At 35.4% G+C, this 22,789-nt stretch overlaps 1 protein-coding gene across 3 annotated transcripts in view; it reads right to left on the bottom strand.

Annotated features, from left to right (window-relative positions):
- Positions 1-22,789, bottom strand: part of LOC108914137 (titin) — a 98,610-nt gene that overhangs the window by 26,768 nt on the left and 49,053 nt on the right. For 2 of the 3 annotated variants that reach the window (XM_023455450.1, XM_023455451.1), the window contains 7 exons: positions 19,216-20,342; positions 18,525-18,585; positions 18,308-18,358; positions 10,229-17,848; positions 6,855-10,097; positions 6,415-6,717; positions 15-6,356 (listed from right to left, as the gene is read on the bottom strand). In XM_023455450.1, coding sequence (XP_023311218.1) covers positions 15-6,356; positions 6,415-6,717; positions 6,855-10,097; positions 10,229-17,848; positions 18,308-18,358; positions 18,525-18,585; positions 19,216-20,342 — 18,747 coding nt within the window. Of the gene's footprint in view, positions 1-14; positions 6,357-6,414; positions 6,817-6,854; positions 10,098-10,228; positions 17,849-18,307; positions 18,359-18,524; positions 18,586-19,215; positions 20,343-22,789 lie in introns of all 3 variants that reach the window. The other variant, XM_023455452.1, reaches the window with a different exon arrangement.

The raw sequence follows: 22,789 nt of genomic DNA, 5'->3' as shown, positions 1-22,789 counted from the left end.
TTATAAAGTCTTACCTACTGATGTATCCTGTGTTTGTTCAAATGTGTGTACTTCTGTAATTGTTTTTGTGGTAGTATGAGGTGTAATTTTTGGTGTAATTTCTGTTGCGTCTATTGTAAATTGAGTAGGAACAAGAGCCTCAGTTTCCATGTCATCAATACTTAATACCGTAATATTTACAATAACTTCAGGTTTTCTGCCTTCTTCTTCTATTGTTGTAATTTCTGTAACTTCCTTCTTATCTCCTACGTTCTTTTTTAGAACCCTTTTTTTGATTTTTCTGATAGGCGCTTTATCTTCTTTATCCTCCACCAAGTGAATCTGTTCAGGTATTTCTTCTATAATGGTTGCCTCCAAAGGAATCACTTCTTCCGTATTTATTTCTTCATTTACTTTAATAATTACTTCAGGTATTCCTCCTTCAGGAATTATTGTTTCTATGGTAGTTGTTTCCTGAATGGGTCCATGTTTTTTCCTTATAACACGTTTTCTTATAGTTTTCTTAATAGGTTTCCCTTCTGGCGATATATCTTTAAATTCTATAGTTTCTTCTGGTAATTCGTACACTTGTGTACCTAATGTATCTGGTCTTCCTATCGTCTCCCCTACTTTATATAGCTCTTTATCAGCGTCTGGTTTTTTAAACGGTTTTAATTTTATACTATCTGGTGGAACATCGGGCAAGTCCTTTTGCTTGAATTTATATTTTTTATCTTCATCTTCAGGTAGAGATTTTTCTTTAGGTTTTCCTGGCACAATGGTTGTTTCTTCTACTTCAGGTTCTTTTTTCTCCTTAGGTTTACTCAAATATTTTTTCTTTTTATCTTTCTTTTTCTTTTCTGTGGTATCTGCATCTAATTTCTCTGGTTTTTCTAAATCATAGTCATCTCTGTCAATATCATAAGGTTCAAATTTGAGAGGCTCCGTGTCTTCCTCATTCTTATCTGCTTTAATTTTTTTACGATCACTAGGCTTTTCTTTAGGTTTGTGTTCTTCATCTGATTTTTTAGGTTTTGTTTTTTCAGGAATTTTCTTCAATTGCACAGTTTCCGGAGAATCTTCAGTTTGTGGAATGTTTCCTTTTCCTATTTTCAAGGATTTTGGTTCATCTATTTTTTCTTCCACTTTCTTCAATTTTCTTTTGTATCTTAGCTCATCATCGGGTTTATCTTTCTTTATTTTTTCAGGCATATCAGCTTCCTCATATTTTTCTAACTCAGGCATTTCTCTCTCTATATGTTTAAATTTCTTGGGTTTCTTCTTCTTTAAGATTTCCGTTGCTTCTTTAATATTTCTAGACAAGGAACCGCTGTCTTTTATGTAAGGTGGCAAGATATTTATAATGGCTTTTTGTTCTATTTCTGACTCTGGTGGGAAAGATATATGACGTATTCTGCTTGTTAAGCGAATCTTAGGAAATGTAACTTCTTTCTTTTTCTTTTGAGGAATTTTTGGTTTTTTAAGTTTCATCAGTCCAAGTAAAGGCAAATCTTCTTTATTTACAACTTTAATTTTACTTGGCTTTACTTCAACAACTTCGATAGACTGCTTTGTTAGCGGTATTTTAGTTGGCGCGGAACCCTTAAGTTTTGGTTTAGTTTTCTTTCTTTTAGGGATTGTGCCGGGAAATTCCTTAATAATTACTGTTTGTAGAGGTTCTTTATCATCTTCCAATATGGTCTGGATTTCAGTCACTTCTATATTTGGACCGACCTTCTTCAAAAGTGTCCTTTTTTTGGTTATCTTTTTTTTGGGTGTTTTGTCACTCGTGCTTATTTCGATGACATCAATGTCTTCTGGTAATTCTATTACTGGAACTACGGGATACCCTTCTTCTGTGGGTTTTATAAATTCCTCAATAGTGACAGTAGCATTTAAATCATTTTCTGGAGTCTCTGTTACAAATATCTTAATAATTTCATCTTTATTTCCCTTATCTTTTTTTATGGTTCTTTTTTTAGTAATTATCTTGTCACCGTTAGGCAAATCTGATTTCTCTATTTGTTCAGGTAATTCATATAATATGCAGCACTGTTCTAATGGGAAATCAAATTCTAATGGAAAATCTGGTAAAGAATGTGCTAGGAATTTTCTTATAATTTCAACTTTCAGAAGTTTTATTACGTCTTCAGGTGTTGCAGTCTCTTTTTCCTCTGCCAGTGTTGGCACAAACAATATTTTTTCAGGTTCAGTTATTTCTTGCTCCAGTGATTTTTGCTTATCGTCTTTAGTTTTTTTCTTTGGATGTTTTTTAACAACTTTTCTTGGTGTTTCCCCGGTTATTTCAGTAACTTCATCTGGAAATTCTTCTACCATTGGACATTCAATTTCCTCTATTGTGACAGTTGTTTCAGGTTCTCTTCCTTCCTCTTCAACTGTTAAAATTTGGGTTCTCTCTTCTGTACTACCTCTACGTTTTTTAATAATTCTTTTCTTTGTAGTTTTCTTTCTAGATATACCGTCATCACCTATTGTATCAATGACAACAACTTCTTCAGGCAATTCTTCTATATAAGAAGGTTGTTTGGGTTCTACATTTTCGGCATCAATTTCTTCTATTTCTACAGTTGATATAGGTTTCTTTCCTTCTTCTTCAACAGTTAAAATGTTAGTTATTTCTTCTTTATTCCCTATAAGTTTCTTTATAACCCGTTTTTTGACGGTTTTTTTCGTAGGTTTTCCTTCGTCATTAATTGTTTCAGTGACAGTAATTTCCTCTGGCAATTCTTCAACAATCGAAAATTCAGAATATTCAATTTCTTCATCTTGAGGAAGGTTAGTTTCCACTACTGTGACAGATATTTCAGGTTTCGTTCCTTCTTCTTCTACTGTTAAAATTTCTGTTACTTCTTTCTTGTTTCCTTTGCGTTTTTGAATAACTCTTTTCTTAATAGTTCTCTTTTTAGGTTTACCATCTCTCATCACCATGTCGGTAACAATCTCCTCAGGCAATTCTTTTATGCAAGTAATATCTGCAGTTTCCAATGGGGTAAACCCTTCTGGCAATTCACTTTCATGGATAATGACAGTAGTTTCAGGTTTCTTCCCTTCTTCTTCTACTGTTAAAATTTCAGTACTTTCAAGTTTGTCCCTCTTTTGTTTTTCAATGGTTCGTTTAGTAACTACCTTCTTTGTTGGTTTGCCTTCTTTAATAATTATTTCCGTGGTAATTTGTTCTGGCAGTTCCTGTATGGGATACACCTCTTTAATTTTTTCTGACTTATCAGTAATCTTTTTCTTACTAACTTTTCTTTTAGGTTTCTCTTCAGTACCGACGACTTCTTCTAAATCTCCAGCTTCTGATGTCTCTATTGGGCGTATTGCTTTTTTCAAAACTTCTAATGTAACAAGATCTATTATATCATCGGGTTTCGATTTATCCTTTTCAGCTAAAGTGGGAACAAATAATACTTTCTCAAATTCATCTCCAACTTCTTCAACAGTTACAGTAGTTTTCGGTCGTTTACCTTCTTCTTCGACGGTAACAATTTCTGTCCTTTCTTCTTTCTGGCCAATTTTCTTTTTAATAACTCTCTTTTTAATCACTTTCTTCTTTGGAATACCATCTTTTGAAATTTCCTCAATTACTTTTATTTCTTCAGGCAACTCCTCAATAGAATATGCCGATTTTTCAGCTAGAGTTTCTGCAAATTCTTCAACTTCCTGAACAGTTACAGAAGTTCTTGGTTTTTTACCTTCTTCTTCAACTGTTAAGATTTCAGTTTTCTCCAATTTTTTACCGTCACGTTTTTGAATAACCCGTTTTTTAGTTACCCTCTTTCTAGGTTTACCATCTTTTGAAATTGTCTCAGTTACTTGTATTTCTTCAGGTAATTCTTCTACACAATACATTGGCACTACGGACATTGCTTCGTCTGGAATTTCGGATTCTTGTACTGTGACAGTGGTTTCTGGTTCCTTACCTTCTTCTTCAGTAGTAACTATCTCTGTCTTTACTTGTTTCCCACCTACTTGATTTTTAATCACTCTTTTTCGAATTACCTTCTTTTTAGGCTTACCATCCTTTGTGGTTTCCTCTATAACTTGTATATCTTCCGGTAACTCTTCTACGATATGTGACGGTAATTCCAGTTTATATTCTTCGGGAACTTCTAGTTCTTCTACTGTGACAGTGGTTTTAGGCTTTTTGCCTTCCTCTTCAACTGTTACTATTTCTGTCATTTCTTGTTTTCTGCCTACTTGTTTTTTAATTACTCTCTTTCGAATTACCTTCTTTTTAGACTTACCATCCTTTGTGATTTCCTCAATAACTTGTATGTCTTCCGGTAACTCTTCTACGATATGTGCCGGTAATTCCGGTTTATATTCTTCAGGAACTTCAAGTTCTTCTACTGTGACCGTAGTTTGAGGCTTTTTGCCTTCCTCTTCAACTGTTACTATTTCGGTCTTTTCTTGTTTTCTGCCTACTTGCTTTTTAATTACTCTCTTCCGAATCACCTTCTTTTTAGGCTTACCGTCTTTTGTGAATTCCTCCATAACTTGTATATCTTCCGGTAACTCTTCTACAATATGTGACGGTAATTCCGGTTTATATTCTTCGGGCACTTCAAGTTGTTCTACTGTGACCGTAGTTTGAGGCTTTTTACCTTCCTCTTCAACTGTTACTATTTCTGTCTTTTCTTGTTTTCTGCCTACTTGCTTTTGAATTACTCTCTTTCGAATTACCTTCTTTTTTGGCTTACCGTCCTTTGTGATTTCCTCAATAACCTGTACATATTCCGGTAACTCTTCTACAATATGTGACGGTAATTCTGGTTTATATTCTTCGGGAACTTCAAGTTCTTCTACTGTGACCGTAGTTTGAGGCTTTTTACCTTCCTCTTCAACTGTTACTATTTCTGTCTTTTCTTGTTTTCTGCCTACTTGCTTTTGAATTACTCTCTTTCGAATTACCTTCTTTTTTGGCTTACCGTCCTTTGTGATTTCCTCAATAACCTGTACATATTCCGGTAACTCTTCTACAATATGTGACGGTAATTCTGGTTTATATTCTTCGGGAACTTCAAGTTCTTCTACTGTGACCGTAGTTTGAGGCATTTTGCCTTCCTCTTCAACGGTTACTATTTCTGTCTTTTCTTGTTTTCTGCCTACTTGCTTTTTAATTACTCTTTTTCGAATTACCTTCTTTTTAGGCTTACCGTCCTTTGTGATTTCTTCAATAACCTGCACATATTCCGGTAACTCTTCTACAATATGTGACGGTAATTCTGGTTTATATTCTTCGGGAACTTCAAGTTCTTCTACTGTGACCGTAGTTTGAGGCTTTTTGCCTTCCTCTTCAACTGTTACTATTTCTGTCTTTTCTTGTTTTCTGCCTACTTGCTTTTGAATTACTCTCTTTCGAATTACCTTCTTTTTAGGCTTACCGTCCTTTGTGATTTCCTCAATAACTTGTATATCTTCCGGTAACTCTTCTACGATATGTGACGGTAATTCCGGTTTATATTCTTCGGGAACTTCAAGTTGTTCTACTGTGACCGTAGTTTTAGGCCTTTTACCTTCCTCTTCAACTGTCACTATTTCTGTCTTTTCTTGTTTTCTGCCTACTTGCTTTTTAATTACTCTCTTTCGAATCACCTTCTTTTTAGGCTTACCGTCCTTTGTGATTTCCTCAATAACTTGTATATCTTCCGGTAACTCTTCTACGATATATGACGGTAATTCCGGTTTATATTCTTCGGGAACTTCAAGTTTTTCTACAGTGACAGTGGTTTTAGGCTTTTTGCCTTCCTCTTCAACAGTTACTATTTCTGTCTTTTCTTGCTTTCTGCCTACTTGCTTTTGAATTACTCTCTTTCGAATTACCTTCTTTTTAGGTTTACCGTCCTTTGTGATTTCCTCAATAACTTGTATGTCTTCCGGTAACTCTTCTACGATATGTGACGGTAATTCCGGTTTATATTCTTCGGGAACTTCAAGTTCTTCTACTGTGACCGTAGTTTGAGGCATTTTGCCTTCCTCTTCAACGGTTACTATTTCTGTCTTTTCTTGTTTTCTGCCTACTTGCTTTTGAATTACTCTCTTCCGAATTACCTTCTTTTTAGGCTTACCGTCCTTTGTGATTTCCTCAATAACTTGTATATCTTCCGGTAACTCTTCTACGATATGTGACGGTAATTCCGGTTTATATTCTTCGGGAACTTCAAGTTCTTCTACTGTGACCGTAGTTTTAGGCCTTTTACCTTGCTCTTCAACTGTCACTATTTCTGTCTTTTCTTGTTTTCTGCCTACTTGCTTTTTAATTACTCTCTTTCGAATTACCTTCTTTTTCGGCTTACCATCCTTTGTGATTTCCTCAATAATTTGTATGTCTTCCGGTAACTCTTCTACGATATGTGACGGTAATTCCGGTTTATATTCTTCGGGAACTTCAAGTTCTCTCTTCTACGATATGTGACGGTAATTCTGGTTTATATTCTTCGGGAACTTCAAGTTCTTCTACTGTGACAGTGGTTTTAGGCTTTTTGCCTTCCTCTTCAACTGTCACTATTTCTGTCTTTTCTTGTTTTCTGCCTACTTGCTTTTTAATTACTCTCTTTCGAATCACCTTCTTTTTAGGCTTACCATCCTTTGTGATTTCCTCTATAACTTGTATATCTTCCGGTAACTCTTCTACTATATGTGACGGTAATTCCGGCTCATATTCCTCGGGTACTTCAAGTTCTTCTACTGTGACAGTGGTTTTAGGCTTTTTGCCTTCCTCTTCAACTGTTACTATTTCAGTCTTTTCTTGTTTGTCGCCCACTTGCTTTTTAATTACTCTCTTCCGAATTACCTTCTTTTTACGTTTGCCATCTTTTGTGATTTCCTCTGTTACTTGAACNGCTTTTTGCCTTCCTCTTCAACTGTTACTATTTCAGTCTTTTCTTGTTTGTCGCCCACTTGCTTTTTAATTACTCTCTTCCGAATTACCTTCTTTTTACGTTTGCCATCTTTTGTGATTTCCTCTGTTACTTGAACATCTTCAGGTAATTCTTCTACAGCATATGTAGGTAGTTCAGGTTTCGTTTCCTCTGGAACTTCAAGTTCCTCTACTGTCACAGTGGTTTCAGGTTTCTTACCCTCTTCTTCCACAGTAACAATTTCTGTTTTCTCTTGCTTGTCACCTATTTGCTTCTTAATTACTCTCTTTCTTATTATCTTCTTTTTACGTTTACCATCTTTTGTGATTTCCTCTGTTACTTGAACGTCTTCAGGTAATTCCTCTACTGCGTATGAAGGCAGTTCAAGTTTCGTTTCCTCCGGTATTTCCAGTTCCTCTACTGTCACAGTGGTTTCAGGTTTCTTACCCTCTTCTTCTACAGTAACAATTTCTGTTTTCTCTTGTTTGTCACCTATTTGCTTCTTAATTACTCTCTTTCTTATTATCTTCTTTTTACGCTTACCGTCTTTTGTGATTTCTTCTGTTACTTGAATGTCTTCAGGTAATTCCTCTACTGCGTATGTAGGTAGTTCAGGTTTCGTTTCCTCCGGTATTTCAAGTTCCTCTACTGTCACGGTGGTTTCAGGTTTCTTACCCTCTTCCTCCACAGTAACAATTTCTGTTTTCTCGTGTTTGTCACCCACTTGCTTTTTAATTACTCTTCTCCGGATTACTTTCTTTTTACGTTTACCGTCTTTTGTAATTTCCTCTGTTACTTGAACGTCTTCTGGTAATTCCTCTACTGCATATGTAGGTAGTTCAGGTTTCGTTTCCTCCGGTATTTCAAGTTCCTCTACTGTCACAGTGGTTTCAGGTTTCTTACCCTCTTCTTCTACAGTAACAATTTCTGTTTTCTCTTGTTTGTCACCCACTTGCTTTTTAATTACTCTCTTTCGAATTACTTTCTTTTTACGTTTACCTTCTTCTGTAATTTCCTCTGTTACTTGAACATCCTCAGGTAATTCCTCTATTGCGTATGTAGGCAATTGAGGTTTCGTTTCCTCTGGAACTTCAAGTTCCTCTACAGTCACAGTGGTTTCAGGTTTCTTACCCTCTTCTTCCACAGTAACAATTTCTGTTTTCTCTTGTTTGTCACCCACTTGCTTTTTAATTACTCTCTTCCGGATAACCTTCTTTTTACGTCTACCGTCTTTTGTAATTTCCTCGGTTACTTGAACGTCTTCAGGCAATTCCTCTATTGCGTATGTAGGCAATTGAGGTTTCGTTTCCTCTGGAACTTCAAGTTCCTCTACTGTCACAGTGGTTTCAGGTTTCTTACCCTCTTCTTCTACAGTAACAATTTCTGTTTTCTCTTGTTTGTCACCCACTTGCTTTTTAATTACTCTCTTCCGGATAACCTTCTTTTTACGTCTACCGTCTTTTGTAATTTCCTCGGTTACTTGAACGTCTTCAGGCAATTCCTCTATTGCGTATGTAGGCAATTGAGGTTTCGTTTCCTCTGGAACTTCAAGTTCCTCTACTGTCACAGTGGTTTCAGGTTTCTTACCCTCTTCTTCTACAGTAACAATTTCTGTTTTCTCTTGTTTGTCACCCACTTGCTTTTTAATTACTCTCTTCCGGATAACCTTCTTTTTACGTCTACCGTCTTTTGTAATTTCCTCGGTTACTTGAACGTCTTCAGGCAATTCCTCTATTGCGTATGTAGGCAATTGAGGTTTCGTTTCCTCTGGAACTTCAAGTTCCTCTACTGTCACAGTGGTTTCAGGTTTCTTACCCTCTTCTTCTACAGTAACAATTTCTGTTTTCTCTTGTTTGTCACCCACTTGCTTTTTAATTACTCTCTTCCGGATAACCTTCTTTTTACGTCTACCGTCTTTTGTAATTTCCTCTGTTACTTGAACATCCTCAGGTAGTTCCTCTATTGCATATGTAGGTAGCTCAGGTTTCGTTTCCTCTGGAACTTCAAGTTCCTCTACAGTCACAGTGGTTTCAGGTTTCTTACCCTCTTCTTCTACAGTAACAATTTCTGTTTTTTCTTGTTTGTCACCCACTTGCTTTTTAATTACTCTCTTTCGGATTATTTTCTTTTTACGTTTACCGTCTTTGGTAACTTCCTCTGTTACTTGAACGTCCTCAGGTAGTTCCTCTACTGTATATGTGGGCAGTTCAGGTTTTGTTTCTGCTGGAACTTCAAGTTCCTCTACTGTCACAGTGGTTTCAGGTTTCTTACCCTCTTCTTCTACAGTAATAATTTCTGTCTTCTGTTGTTTGTCGCCCACTTGCTTTTTAATTACTCTCTTTCTTATTACCTTCTTTTTACGTTTACCTTCTTTTGTGATTTCCTCTGTTACTTGAACATCCTCAGGTAATTCCTCGATTGCGTATGTAGGCATTTCAGGTTTCGTCTCTTCCTTAACGTCAAGTTTTTCTACTGTCACTGTAGTCTCAGGTTCCTTCCCCTCTTCTTCTACAGTTACAATTTCTGTTTTCTCTTGTTTATCACCCACTTGTTTTTTAATTACTCTCTTTCGGATAACTTTCTTTTTACGCTTACCGTCTTTTGTAATCTCTTCGGTTACTTGTACGTCTTCAGGTAATTCCTCAACTACATCTGCTAGCAACTCTGATTTAGTCTCCTCAGGTGCTTCAAGTTCTTGTACTGTCACAGTTGTTTCAGGTTTCTTGCCTTCCTCTTCAACAGTTATAATTTCTGTTTTCTCCTGTTTGCTGCCGATTTGCTTTTTAATTGTTCTTTTCTTAACTAACTTTTTCTTCTTGCCTTCCTTTGTTTCTATCTCACTTACTTCTACTTCTTCTGGTAGCTCTTGAACAATGTATTTTGGTTTGTCTTCAAATTGTTCCTCTTCTGATACATCTTCCGTTATTTCTGTTATATCAATTGGGGTCTGCGTAATATGTTTTTGCGGTTCAATTACATCTAAAATCTCGTCGATAACTATATCACTATCATTTTCCCTGTCTCTTCTACCTTTTAAAATAGTGCGTTTGGTTATGATTTTGGTTGTCTCATCACTGTCGGGAGTTGATTTGAATTTTGTTATTATTTCATGTGTTTCTTCGGTATTTGTATCTTTTTGAATATCTGTTTTGTGTTGTTTAGCGGTGAACGTCTGGGTGGTTGTTTGTGTAATGCTGGCACGTGTTTTGTGTGGCTCTGTCTCATCCAGTGGTCCTGTAATTGTATTGTGTTATCTTAAAAAATATTATAAATTTATTCGTGTTAGTGTGTATGTGTTGTGTGTACTGTAATATGTTGTACGCTTCACCTACCCATGAATGATTTATTATTTTAAATTAACTTACCTTCTACCTCATGCGGCTGTACTTCACTTATCTGCAAGCTTGGAGAAATTTCATCCATTACTATTTTAACTGTTCTGGAACTTGGTATTTCGTATTCTAAAGATCCTAGATTACCCGTTGATTTTTGTTCAGTAACAATAAGTCCATGCTGGATATTGGTATATTCGGGTTTTATTTCCATACTTTGCACTTTTTCGGTTTTAAAGAACTCATGTCCTTGTAGTGGAGTTATTTCTTCATTTACTACCACTGACCTTTGTTCTATTTCTTTCTGTGCAGTAGTTTCCTTGGCAGATACTCCTATGATTTCCTCTCCTGTCTGTCCTTGCGTCAAAACTTCAGTTACAATTACACTTGCTTCAGTCGTTACATCAATATTAACAGTTTTTGCTGAGGGTGTTTCGATGTTAATGGGATGCGCATCCCCTTGCACAATTACGTCTGTCTGAATTAAACTGCCTAAAGTATCAGTTTGAGGTGTAGCTTTTCGAGTTTTATCAGATTTACTTTCGTAAATTTCCTTTAGCCCTTCAAGCACATCTACATTTCTGCTTTCTATTACTTTATGTTCATTAATTACGACAGTTGCTATATCAGTTTTAGGTTTTTCTTCTAACAATGGCCTTTCATTTTCAATTATGTCTGTTTCTGTGATTTCTACCGTTTTACCAGCCTTTTCTAGTGACACATCGACAGACGAAAATTTTGGTTTTTCATCCTTAAGATTCGATTCTCTTTCAGATACTAGGGTTTCAGTTATATTCACAGTTTTATATAAAATATGGTCTTGAACAGCACTGTTTTGCTCTTGTACCTCAGTTTTAAGTTGAGACACACTATGCTGTGCAGTTGCTTCTGATATTTGAGTTGCTTCTTGGGGCGTAAGTATTTTTTCGGCAACATATCCTGTTACTTCTTTATCTGCAAATGTTGACTCCAGTTCAGTAATAACTGTTTCTGTAGTAGTTAAGTGTTCCTCTGGAAGAAGTGAAACATTTGCTGTTTTCCCTGTGGCAGGCAGTTCATCAAAAGGAACTTCGTTTTCTTGAACATCTTTTGTCAAAACAATCAAACCTTCATGTTTGCCTTTGGTCATCTCAGCTGTTTCTTGAACAGGCGACGAAGTACTAAATTTATCAATATTTTCGCTTGAAAGGATTACTGTCTGTGATAAAGGAATATTTGGAAAAACAGAACTTGTAGAGAATTCTTCTTTTCGATCTTCAACTGTTAATGGCTTTTCTGTCTCTTGCGCAATAACTTCAGAAATCTTTAAGCTTGACATTTTGTCTACAATAGTATCTGCCTTCCTTAACTCTGCCGTAGGAGTTTCTTCGAGTATTTGTTCCGACTCGTGAATAACATTATCAGTCAGTATTATACTTTCAAATGTGTCTTGTTTAGCTTCCAAGGACAATAACTCTTGTTTCTTAATTTCATGATCTCCTATATTCTCAGAAGGTACAACCTCAGATTGTAAAATAGCTTTATTAGAATCTATAAGTGGTGAAGCTGTTTGAGGTTTTTCTGGATGATATTTAAAGTCTTTGGCTGTAGTTTCTGTAATGGTCTCTTCAATGATAATTTCGTTGAGTTCATCAATTTTTCCTTTGGCGTTGTCAGATTTAGGTTTAAATGTTTCATTGAAATCTTCCGAGGTGTCCAAAACAATAGGTGCAGTTTGAACCAGATTGGACATGACGTCCATTTCGGGCTTTGCTGTTGCTGATGTAGGTTCTTGAGTAACTAGATCTTGGGTATCCAGATTAGTTTGTACATCAGATACTTCAGAATGTATGTTAGCAACTAAATTAAAATCTGCAGTGCTGGTGTGCGGTTTTCGCTCTACCTCCATTATGTCTTCATTTTCTGCCAAAATTACCACAAACGTTGAAGGAACTTCGGTCTCTTCAACCACAGGTAAAGCACTTTGAGTAAGTGGTTTCTTACTTTCAGTAAACGTATCTTCTTTTTCTTGTATTAAAGGTTGGGTCTGAATTATTTTCTCATGTATAGTATGTTTCACAGTTGCAGTCGTTAAATCAGGCACAGTGGAGGTACTTTCTTGGAAACCTTCTCCTGTAAGCGTTTCACAAGTTTCTGGAACAGTAATAAAACTTATCTCTTTCGTTGCTTTTTGTTGAGAGGGTGTAGTACTGCTTTCAAATTCTCCTTCCTTATCTTGAAGAATTACTTCAGACACATTTGTACTGCATTTATTTTCTTCTAATGATATTTCAGCGTTGTTAACATCTGGTTGAAATTGTCCTTCAAACCTTTTTTCCTTCTCTTCTACAATATTTTCAGTAATAATTACACTATCGAAAGTTGATTCAGTTTCCAGTGCCTTTATACTATCTGGCATAGTAGGTTTATAAATATCTGAAACTTCTGACGTTTCTGTGATATTTGATTCTGCTATTTTATGAGTAACATCAATTGTCATATCTGCCTTTTTAGATGTGGGTAAATCAAATTCATTAAGATTTTCTTCTTTTTGACCAGTAAAGGTTTCAGTCGTAGATAGTCCTTCTGAAGGCTCAATATCTATGGTGGCGGACGCTTCCCTAGCTTTCGAAATATCACTTAATTCTTGTTCTGTTTCTATTGTAACTTGTTCTGATGTTACAGCTGCATCATAAGGAATCGTTGTACCCTCTATCAGATTTTCTGTGGGCTTATCGAAACTAAATTCTTTCAGATCATCTTCTGATCTAGTTTCAGCTTGAGATGCTACATATTTAGTGTCACTAAGTGTTTGTTCTGCATATGATTTATTCACTGCCGCTTCTACAAAATCTTGTTCTTTTTCGCGTGGAAATACGGATTCAATTAAAATGCTCTGATCTTCGTTAAAGCTTACTAACGCTTTTCTTGTTTCTGCTTCGTGCGTTTTAACTTCTGCCGATTCTGATTCAGTTGGAATGGTTTCTGTGGTTACTGCAGTTTCCAATGGAAATAGTTCGGAATGCGCAATTGTTGATACTGGATTGAAGGTAATATTTGATTGGTCTACGGCTTCTTGAATACTTATTTCAGTGTTCACAGGCAATTTGTGTACATCGATATCTACAACTGCCTGTTCCTGTAATGGTCTTTTCACTTCAAGTAAACCGGATTCAGTATCTGTGCTTACAATTTGAGTTACCACAATACTTTGATCTTCTCTGAATTCTATGTTGGCTTGCTTTGTGTTTTCTGGTTGCTTTTCAAAGTATTTTTCGCTTTCTTGAACATTATGTTCTGTTTTTATTATGCCTTCAAGTTGAAGTTGATTGATATTGGCCTGAGCCGATAACGGTTCCTCTTTTAACACGTTTTCAGTTGAATCCTGTGCAAATACAACACTAGTTTCAGCAACTGGCTGAACAGTGAAAGAAGGAGTGGCTGTTTTATTATCAATAAATTCTGAATCTTTTCGAACGGCTTCTTTTTCGTTTGGTAATGTTTCTGTAACTTCGGCAGCTGTTTTAGATTCAACGGCCAATTCAGCTTTTTGTTTAGATGGCTTAATGGCGTCTTCTAAAATTGATTCTTGTTCAGCTGCTACTGCTTCAATGTTTATAAGGCTTTTATACTCTGACTGACTTGCAACAGCTGTAACACGTGTAGGGGAAGTTCTCTCGAAATCCTTTATTGTGTCACTTGCTACAGTTTCAGCAATTTCTAATACATCGTGCGGAGAGAGGCTGGAACTCGCAGTTTCTTCTATTTCTTTTTTCTGGCTCAAATTTCCTTCTTTAATACCAGAAGTGACTGATGTTATACATATACTTTCTGCGGACTGATATTCGGGATAAGCAACTTTTTCTTCCGGTTTAATTTCATTTAAACTTTTCTCTGCTTCGATTATCATTGACTCAGTGGTGGTAAAAGAATCTAATAATATGCAATCAGGCTTCGCTTTCTCAGTTTGTTGCAGTGATTCTGAAAATTTGTTGACTGAATCGTCAGATATAACTTCTTCTTTTATCGCTGTCACAAAAGATGATACAGTGGGTTCCCCTTTTACACTTTTAGGTAAATCAATAAGAGATAGCTCGTTTTCCTTATCATCTGCATTTACTTCGGTTACATGCACGCTTTCACTTTCTGTAAAACTAACGTTAACATGTTTCGAATCTGGTTTAACGTCGGTTTCTTTTTGGCCTTCTTTTTCTCCAGGCGTGAATTGCATTTGTATAACTGGATGTGAAACATCTTGATGACTTGCAGCAAACAACTTTTCCGGAGATATTTCAACCAGATCTTGCGGTAGAGTATTTGCTACTACTTCTTCTTTTAAAGCCACTTGCTGTTCGCTGATATTTATATTAGCTAAAGAGGTTTCTGTTTCGGTTATGTCTAGATTTTGCTCTTTATTATTCGTCACTGTTTCTGTAACGGATATGGCTTGCCCAGGTAAAATATCTATATTAGCTTGCTTTTTAAACGGAAATATATCTGAAGGCAATTTTTTTTCTACATCTACTACATTGGTTTCTGTGACTATAAGCTCTGTATACGGCCTAGCATATTTTTTAGCTCTTCCGGTTAAGGGTTCTTCTTCCTCAATATTATCAGCGTGGACTACAGTTTCAATTTCAGATGTAATAATTACTTCCTGAGTTGCAACAGCAGAGGAGGCAAGTACTTGTAACGGTTTTGGTAGCGGTTGATATTTATCTTCTTTTTCGTTAGAAACTACTTGTAAAATATGCGGACCTGAAAGAGTTTCACTTAGCTGAATTTCGGCTTGCTTTGTTTCAGGTTGGGATTCGACATGTTCACTTTCTCTCTCTGCTGTCTCATGTTGAAGAATTTGAACTGATTCCAAAGTACCTTGTTCGGATACAGCTTCCATTTTCAAAGGCGCCATAATATTTAATTGTTCAGTAGTATCATTAGGTAGAACAACAGATTTACTTGCTACTTTTTGAGTGTCTATATCATACGTAGCATGCAGAGAACTTGGTAATTCTCCTGGAATATATTGCTTTTCTTTGTCATCAGCTAAGATCTCGGATACATTCAGTGCCTCTTGCTGTAGTAGAGTCGGCACTGCTTGTTTTGTAGCTGCTTCTTCTAATACGAATTTATCAGTTGCTTCACCTGCCACCGTTTCAGATATTATAGTCTCATTTAATAAGCTCTGACTAAATGCAGCTTTAGTTTCATCGATTTTATCTTCCTCTAATTTTTTTGCACTATAATCAGCAATTATTTGTTCTGTTAGGCCAGCGGATAAAATATGCGATGGGACTTTCTTGCCTTTATGAGAATCTGGTAATGTGAAACTATCGAGTGTATTTTCGGTTTCCAACGCATGTAATTCCTTAACTTCAATTTGTTGGTGTGGTCTGGTAACGGTATTTTCTATGTTAAAATGTTCTGGTTGTTGTTCGTCATACGACAGTTCCGATTCACCAGCTAATGTCTCTATTACATTAGTAGCTTCTAATGTTTCAATATCTTGATATGCAATATCTGTAACAATTTTAGGATAATCCTTAAATTGTGTGGATGTATCGCCTGTTTGTACCTGTTCCACTGTGAGTGGTTCATTAGGTGAATAACTTGAGCTTGCTAACACTTTAGTAGGTTGTTTATCTGGTGCTAACATTTCTTCAGATTCTTGAATTGTTGGTATAGATTTACTACTAATTTCAAGGCAAGTTATATTAGAATCTGCGTTCTTGTATGCTGTTTCTTTCTGCTCATAATTGTCCTCAGATTCAGCAGCTATCGTGGTTTCAGAAACCACTGACATGTTTGGTAAAATATCTATGCTAGCTGTTTGTTTAGAAAGTTCATCTACTTGGATGTCTGACTGAGGTTGTTGGGAATCGACAAGAGTAATTGCTATACCTTCAGACAGAATAATGTCTGATAGAGCCTCTGCCTTTTCAGGACTAGAAGCTTTTTGGAATATATCTTCTTTCTCGGATATATCTGTTTGTGATATGACTAAACTTTTATCAGTTCTAATTTCGACATTAGCAGTTTGGGAGGGTGGCAATCTTCCAGGAATATATTCACCTTCTAACTCTGGTGCAACTGTTTCCAAGAGATTAATGGACTTCTGCGGAATAATATTTTTCGTCGCTATTTCGGTAGCCACGAACGCCTCTGGCAAATGTTTGCCTGGTTTAATCTCAGGCAAAACTTCTTCCACGGTTATGGGCTCTTTTGAATCTATTTTATACTTTGGCTTTACAGATATAGGTTTTTCGGTGGTATCCAACTCTTTTTCTGAAATTCCTTGCAATATTTCTTCAACATTGATACTTTCATTAGTAGAAAAGTTTCCTACAGCTTGAACACTTTTAGGTAAAGTAAATTCGTCCATAAGAGATTCCTTATGTGAAACTTCAATTTCTGTAACATTTTTTGCTTCTTGAGGTAGTAGTGTGATGGAAGCTGTATCAGTTACTTCTTGTTGTTTAATTAATTTTGAGGGAGTATCGCCTAAATTAATTTCTTCTACTGAAATACTTTCATTAGGTATAATATCCATTGACCCTTTCGACATATTTGGATGGAAAACATCCTCAAACTGGCCTGTAGTATTATGAACGTTTTGCTCAGATATCTGAAACGCTTCAACAGTATCAAATGTCTTTCTAGCTGAGAACGAAACAGCTTCTGATTTAGAATGAGGACCTTCTTTTTCTTCTGGTTGAGTATGCTGTTCGATTAATGCTGCATGTGGAATAACATCTATCTCTGCCGTCATTTTTTCAACATCTTCATTTATTTGAGCCACTTGACCAATATGCACTGCTTCAGAATAAGTACCAGGAGATTGTACTGAAAGTAGTTTTTGACTTGTTAATTCAAATGGAGGAAGTTCCTCTTCTTTAATAGAAACCTCAATCTGAGATACATTTTTTGCTTCTTGTGGTAAAAGAGAAAATGTCGCTGTATTTGTATTTAGTTGTTTTTCCAATAATACTGAAGAACTATCTGAAGGTGTAGTTTCTTCAACGAGCGGCGTAATATTTGGTAAAATATTTTTTGTAGCGGTGGATGTAGCTGGTTGAAATTTATCTTCAAACTGTTCGGGAGCACTTTGCACATTGTGTTCCGTGACTTCTAGGGCTAACACCTCATTGGCAGTTTTATTTGCTACAGCAGTCGTAGAAGATTTCTCCTCTTGTTCTCTTTCATTTTCTTGGACCATTGTGTGCTCTTCTACTAAAGCTATGTGGGGAATAACATCAACAGTTGCAGTAGATTGCGGTATCCACTTGTCCATGTGAATTGTTTCTGTTAAACCTGTTGTTTCTGACAAAGCAGAAGAGGTATTTAATGGAAATTGTTTCTGTGGAGACGCTTCTAAAGGAGATATTTCATCACCAACTTCTTCAGGGAAATATTGATCTGTTTTCGGTTTTGGAGTTTTTATTATTTTTATCTTCCTCTTTTTCCCCTTTCTCACTTCTTCGATTTCCTCGATCTCTATTTCAGTATCACTTTTAATTTTAGATATACGTTTAATTTCAGCATTGGACTCAAGTTCTGTTTTTTGTTCATCAACGGGTAATTCAGTTATATCTGTTATTTCCACTGAATGTTTCTTAGGTAGTCTAGATTCACCTTTTGCTGATCGTTCTATTTCTTCTTCGACCTCAAGGGTTTCTGTGAAAGTGTTTGTATGATAGTTTGGTGTGTTGTATACCTTATAAATATTATAGTGACTTAGTAGATAACTATTAAGGCTAAAGCCTAGCTTGAGCCTAAATATTGGTGTGAATAAGTAGGTATAGAAGCGTTAAAGAGTTTTTGAGTGGCGTTTTGTGTAAGTAGGTAATAGAATAAGTGTAGAAAGAACTCACCTCAAGCTGAGCTAATATCACTAATAAGCCATGCTTTCCACAAACACTGCTTCTACGCAATTGCACATTTTAAGCTTCTACTTTTAGTTATGCGCCATATAAATAAAATATAACTCAATGAGCTAACGATCTTCAACACAAGAGAATTTCCATTCATACTAGGTGTACTTACCAACAGAGCTAGTATGAATATAAAAATATTGTAGTTATTTGTAAGCGTTCTTATTTCACCGAAAAAATCTGTCACACATTATAAGCTTACCCTCTATATCTCCTACAGTTTTGATTTCTTTCTTAATATGTTTTCCGGAATCTGTATGTATATATAAAAACACAGTTTTAGCGTAAGTATTTAATATGAAAATAAAATAGTTGTAATAACTTTCTATAAAATTAATAATATAATGAACACTGACCGGCAATAATATAACTTTAATATCAACAAAACAGTTCATGCTGCAACAACACTCAAAACTCACCCTTTAATATTTCAACTTCTCTAATTAATGTTATTGTTTCTGATACTCCTTTCGTTGTAACCTGAAGAAAAATTAATGTTCAATAATTTTTGTACCAAGATTAATTTATTTTTCTATTGTGTTAATAAATATATTATTTTCAAATTTCTATTAAATGGGTTTCTAAAATATGATTCACAAATGGTGACCAAAAATGAAACCTCGTATTCTTTGGTGAATTTCAAGGGAAGTCTTTCATATAAAGTTTTTATCTAGGACGCTTCGTTAAAAAGATACAAGGTGTTAAACTTCAAAAAATATTCACCAAAGAATACGAGGTTTCATTTTTGGTCACCATTTGTGAATCATCCTCTATGATTTTTCTATTGTTCCTTAAATGATGCTTGTGTTTCATAAACCTTCATGTATACGTTGGACAAATAGGCACACAACCTCACTTGAAGGGTAATAGTGTCGAGCTGTTAGCTGTTGCGGAGCACAGGTCATTTAGATCTAAGCAATATCAGACTCTACTGAGGCTGAAAAGGAATCTACTGAGAATTGTCTAAAAAGTCTGAACCGACAATGACGCATTTTTTCAACCATCGTAATTTTAAAAGTGTTTCAATTTGTAATTTTAGATAATGTTTTTTTTCTGTGGGTGTACTGTAGCTTCTGTTCAATTTATTCCAAGATATATAAAATGACTTACCTCTGTTGTTTCTGTCGATTCCCAAGCCCTTGATATGAAATCTTCTGGAGTAAAGTGAGTGATCACTTCCTCAATGGTTACGTAATTTGCTTCAACCATTTTCATAAATGCTCTGAAACCAACAGTAGCCGCAAGTTGACTCTCATCGATCGTAGTTTCCTCCGTAAGAACTTCTGATATAAGAGCTCCGTGACCTTTTCTTTCTACTACGTTTACCAAAGCTGACTGCGCTTCTGGGGATTTTAATGATGGAAATTTGTTTTCATCATAGAGCACTGTAATTTCCTTTACGGTAATTCCATTTTTAACAAGATATCCTATTTCAGCAATTTCACGGAGAGGACTTTGACCAGGCCCAAAATCTTTCGCGTTTATTAACTCCAATGTTTGTGTTACTTCCTTTGCCATCTTTAATTCGCCCTTTCGAATTATTTTTTCACATCGTTCGATGATTTGTTCTAATTTAACTTCAGTAATATCGGCAAACTGTGACACGCCACTTTCGGTGAACGGTTGTGCTTTGCGGGTTCTTGGAATAATTTTCTCAATGTCTTTAAGAATTTCTTCAGGAAGAATTTGTTCGGAGTATGTAGGTTCCATTGGCGACAATATTTCCTTCGCTTTCTCTTCAGGTTTTTCTTCCGGTGATTCATCGATTTTCTTGCAAGTTGCAACTGCTTCAATTTTGAGGGGCTCTTGTATATCCAGTTTTGGTTTAGCTTTTACTTTGTCTGTTGTAGTTTCTACAATTTCGGATGTTGTTTCTATAGCTTGCACTACCGTAACATCCAAAGGCTTGATTTCCTCTTCGGTTGTGACAGTCGTTCTCTGCTTCTTGCGTTCCAATTTCTTCTTTTCAATTTTGATCCTTTCTTTTTTAATTCGTTCCTCTTCTTGTTTTGCTCTCTTCAAGAGGATTTCTGCTTTCTTATATTCAGGTATTTCTTGTACATGTAGTTCTGCTTTAGTAACAGCGACTCCTATGTCGCTAACAGCTTTACAAATGTAGGTTCCCACATCGTCGGTGTTAACTTCAGATATTGACACACTGGTTTTGTTATCTTCAATTCGAACTTTGACTCTTTTGGTGTTACGAACAATTTTGTCGTTGTGATACCATATGATATCTAAAATGAATAAATACAGTCCATGAGAAACTTTGTTATTTTATTTCTGTGATAATTTAATTTACTACTTATAGTCCGGGCGAATTAGGTTTTTTTTTTTAAAAAAAATCGGGCCTACCTCGAATTTTATGGGCTTAAAATTAAGTAAAACATACACAGAATAAATGCCTAAATTTGTGTATTTCTAGAGGTCGAGCGTCATATTGTTTGTAACAAAAGAAAAAAAAAATGTTCTTTTTTCAGTTTTTCGCTTATATCTTCGAAAATAAGCTTCTAATCGACATGAGCTATACTTGTCGATTCTGTTCCTGAAGAAATTTGCTATAAGAATAGACTCGCAAATTTTTTTTACATTGCTTTGCATTGCATTTTTACATTAACGGTAAAAAAAAAATTGCAAAATTTTCGGCATTAAATAAAATGAACGAATTTGACTAAAATTGGATGATGATAACTGTTGGAGTGCTCAACAAATACCCGCAATCCGGACCCCCAATTTCAATATGGCGGCCTATTGCAAAATTACAAAGTCGAAAACGCGAGCGCGTATATCTTCTGCCCAAGTCAAGATATCGAAATTTGGTAAAAAAGGAGCCAAATTTAATTAGATTATCTCGCGTCTGTGTAAATTTGAGATTTTTAAGTTGCAAAATAAAAAAGTTATTAACAAAAAACCAAAAAAAAAGGTAACTAGGGTCCTTATCTCGGTAATTTTTTGATATACAGATTTCTAGGAAATTGCATCAAATACTGCTTAAAAAACATGAATTAAAAAAAGCGTCACGATCCGACCAATAGAAGTCGAGATATTTTTTTTCCTTTAAACGGTAATTTGGCTGTTCTATTTAATATTTTGTAATAAACTTGATCCCGTTGTAAAGTAGAAGTCCTATACACGCAGATTTTTTTTTAATGGATTCGACCAAGAAGTGACTAAGTAAACGTTCGTTAAAAACAGCGTGATCCGCGCGGCTGAGCGGTAGCTAAGAGAGGGGAGCTCTGTGACGTCATAGTGCCCATGCTGGGCTTGACTTCTCAAAATTATTTCTTAGCAAATGGATTGTGGAATTTAGAGAGCAGCTACCGGGATGTTTTTTTTTTAAATCAACTCATTTTTTCCGCTCTTTTGAATATTTTATAAGCAAAAGTCTGTGAAAGTCATCGCCAGATCCCGAAAAGTACATTTTTATTGACTTTTCACGTTTTATTTTGTAATTTCATTGTGCTTTCGATATTTTGAAAAGTAAGGAGGTATTTTTACGTATTTAAAAACAAAAGTCAATTATTTCTTTGAAAAAAAAAATGATCAGTATTCTATTATAAAACATGGTAGAATTAAATGTAACAGTTCTTTTAAATACTATAAAATGCAATACTTATATGTAATGTTGATATTATAACATTCAATAATATTCTAGACACAATTTACGCAATAAGTGTTAACAGTTAATTTTAAGACGATATTTTAAACGTCGACCTCTTCTGAGCACGGTAAATTTTCATTCATTCATTTTTTTAAAGAAATAATTGATTTTTTTCTAAATACGTAAAAAGACCTTACTTTTCAAAATATTGAAAGCTCAATGAAATTAAAAAAGAAAACGTGAAAAGTCAACAAAAATGTATTTTTCGGGATTTGGCGATGACTTTCGAAGACTTTTGTTTACACCATTCGAAAGAGCGGAAAAAAATAAGTTGATTTAAAAAAACATTCCGGTAGCTGCTTTCTACCAATAAGTGCGAAATCCATTTGTTACGTAAGAATTTTGAGAAGTAGAGCGCAGCATGGGCACTATGACGTCACAGCGCTCCCCTCTCCTGGCTACCGCTCAGCCGCGCGGATCACGCTTTTTTAACGAAATTGGTCACTTCAAAAAAAATTGAGCGTATAACGAGACTAAGTATTACAAAATATTAAATAGAACAGACAAAATACCATTTAAAGGAAAAAATATTTCGGCTCCTATTGGTGGGATCGTGACGCTTTTTTTTCTTAATTCATGTTTTTTTAAGCACTATTTGATGCAATTGGTTTGAAATTTGTATATTAAAAAATTGCCGAGGTAAGGACCCTAGTTACCGTTTTGTTTTTTGGTTTTTTGTTAATAACTTTTTTATTTTGTAACTTAAAAATCTGAAATTTACACAGATGCGAGATAATATAATTACCTTTCGATCCTTTTTTACCATATTTCGATACCTTGACTTGGGCAGAAGATATACGCGCTCGCGTTTTCGACTTTATAATTTTGCAATAGGCCGCCATTTTGAAATTGGGGTCCGGATCTTTTCCTGTAGTTTCATCCAATTTCAGTCAAACTCGTTCTTTTTGTTTATTGCAGAAATTTTGTTTTCACCATAAATTTTGCAATGTAATAAAATTTTTGCGAGCTTTCGCAAAAGCCTATCCTTGTAGCAAATTTCCTCAGGAACAAAATCGATAAGTA

The sequence above is a fragment of the Anoplophora glabripennis genome, unplaced genomic scaffold (genome assembly GCF_000390285.2).
Source record: "Anoplophora glabripennis isolate ALB-LARVAE unplaced genomic scaffold, Agla_2.0 scaffold714, whole genome shotgun sequence".
NCBI classification, from domain to species: Eukaryota; Metazoa; Arthropoda; class Insecta; order Coleoptera; family Cerambycidae; genus Anoplophora; species Anoplophora glabripennis.
Note: the sequence above shows the minus strand (reverse complement) of the source record. Positions and strands in the feature narration are given on the sequence as shown.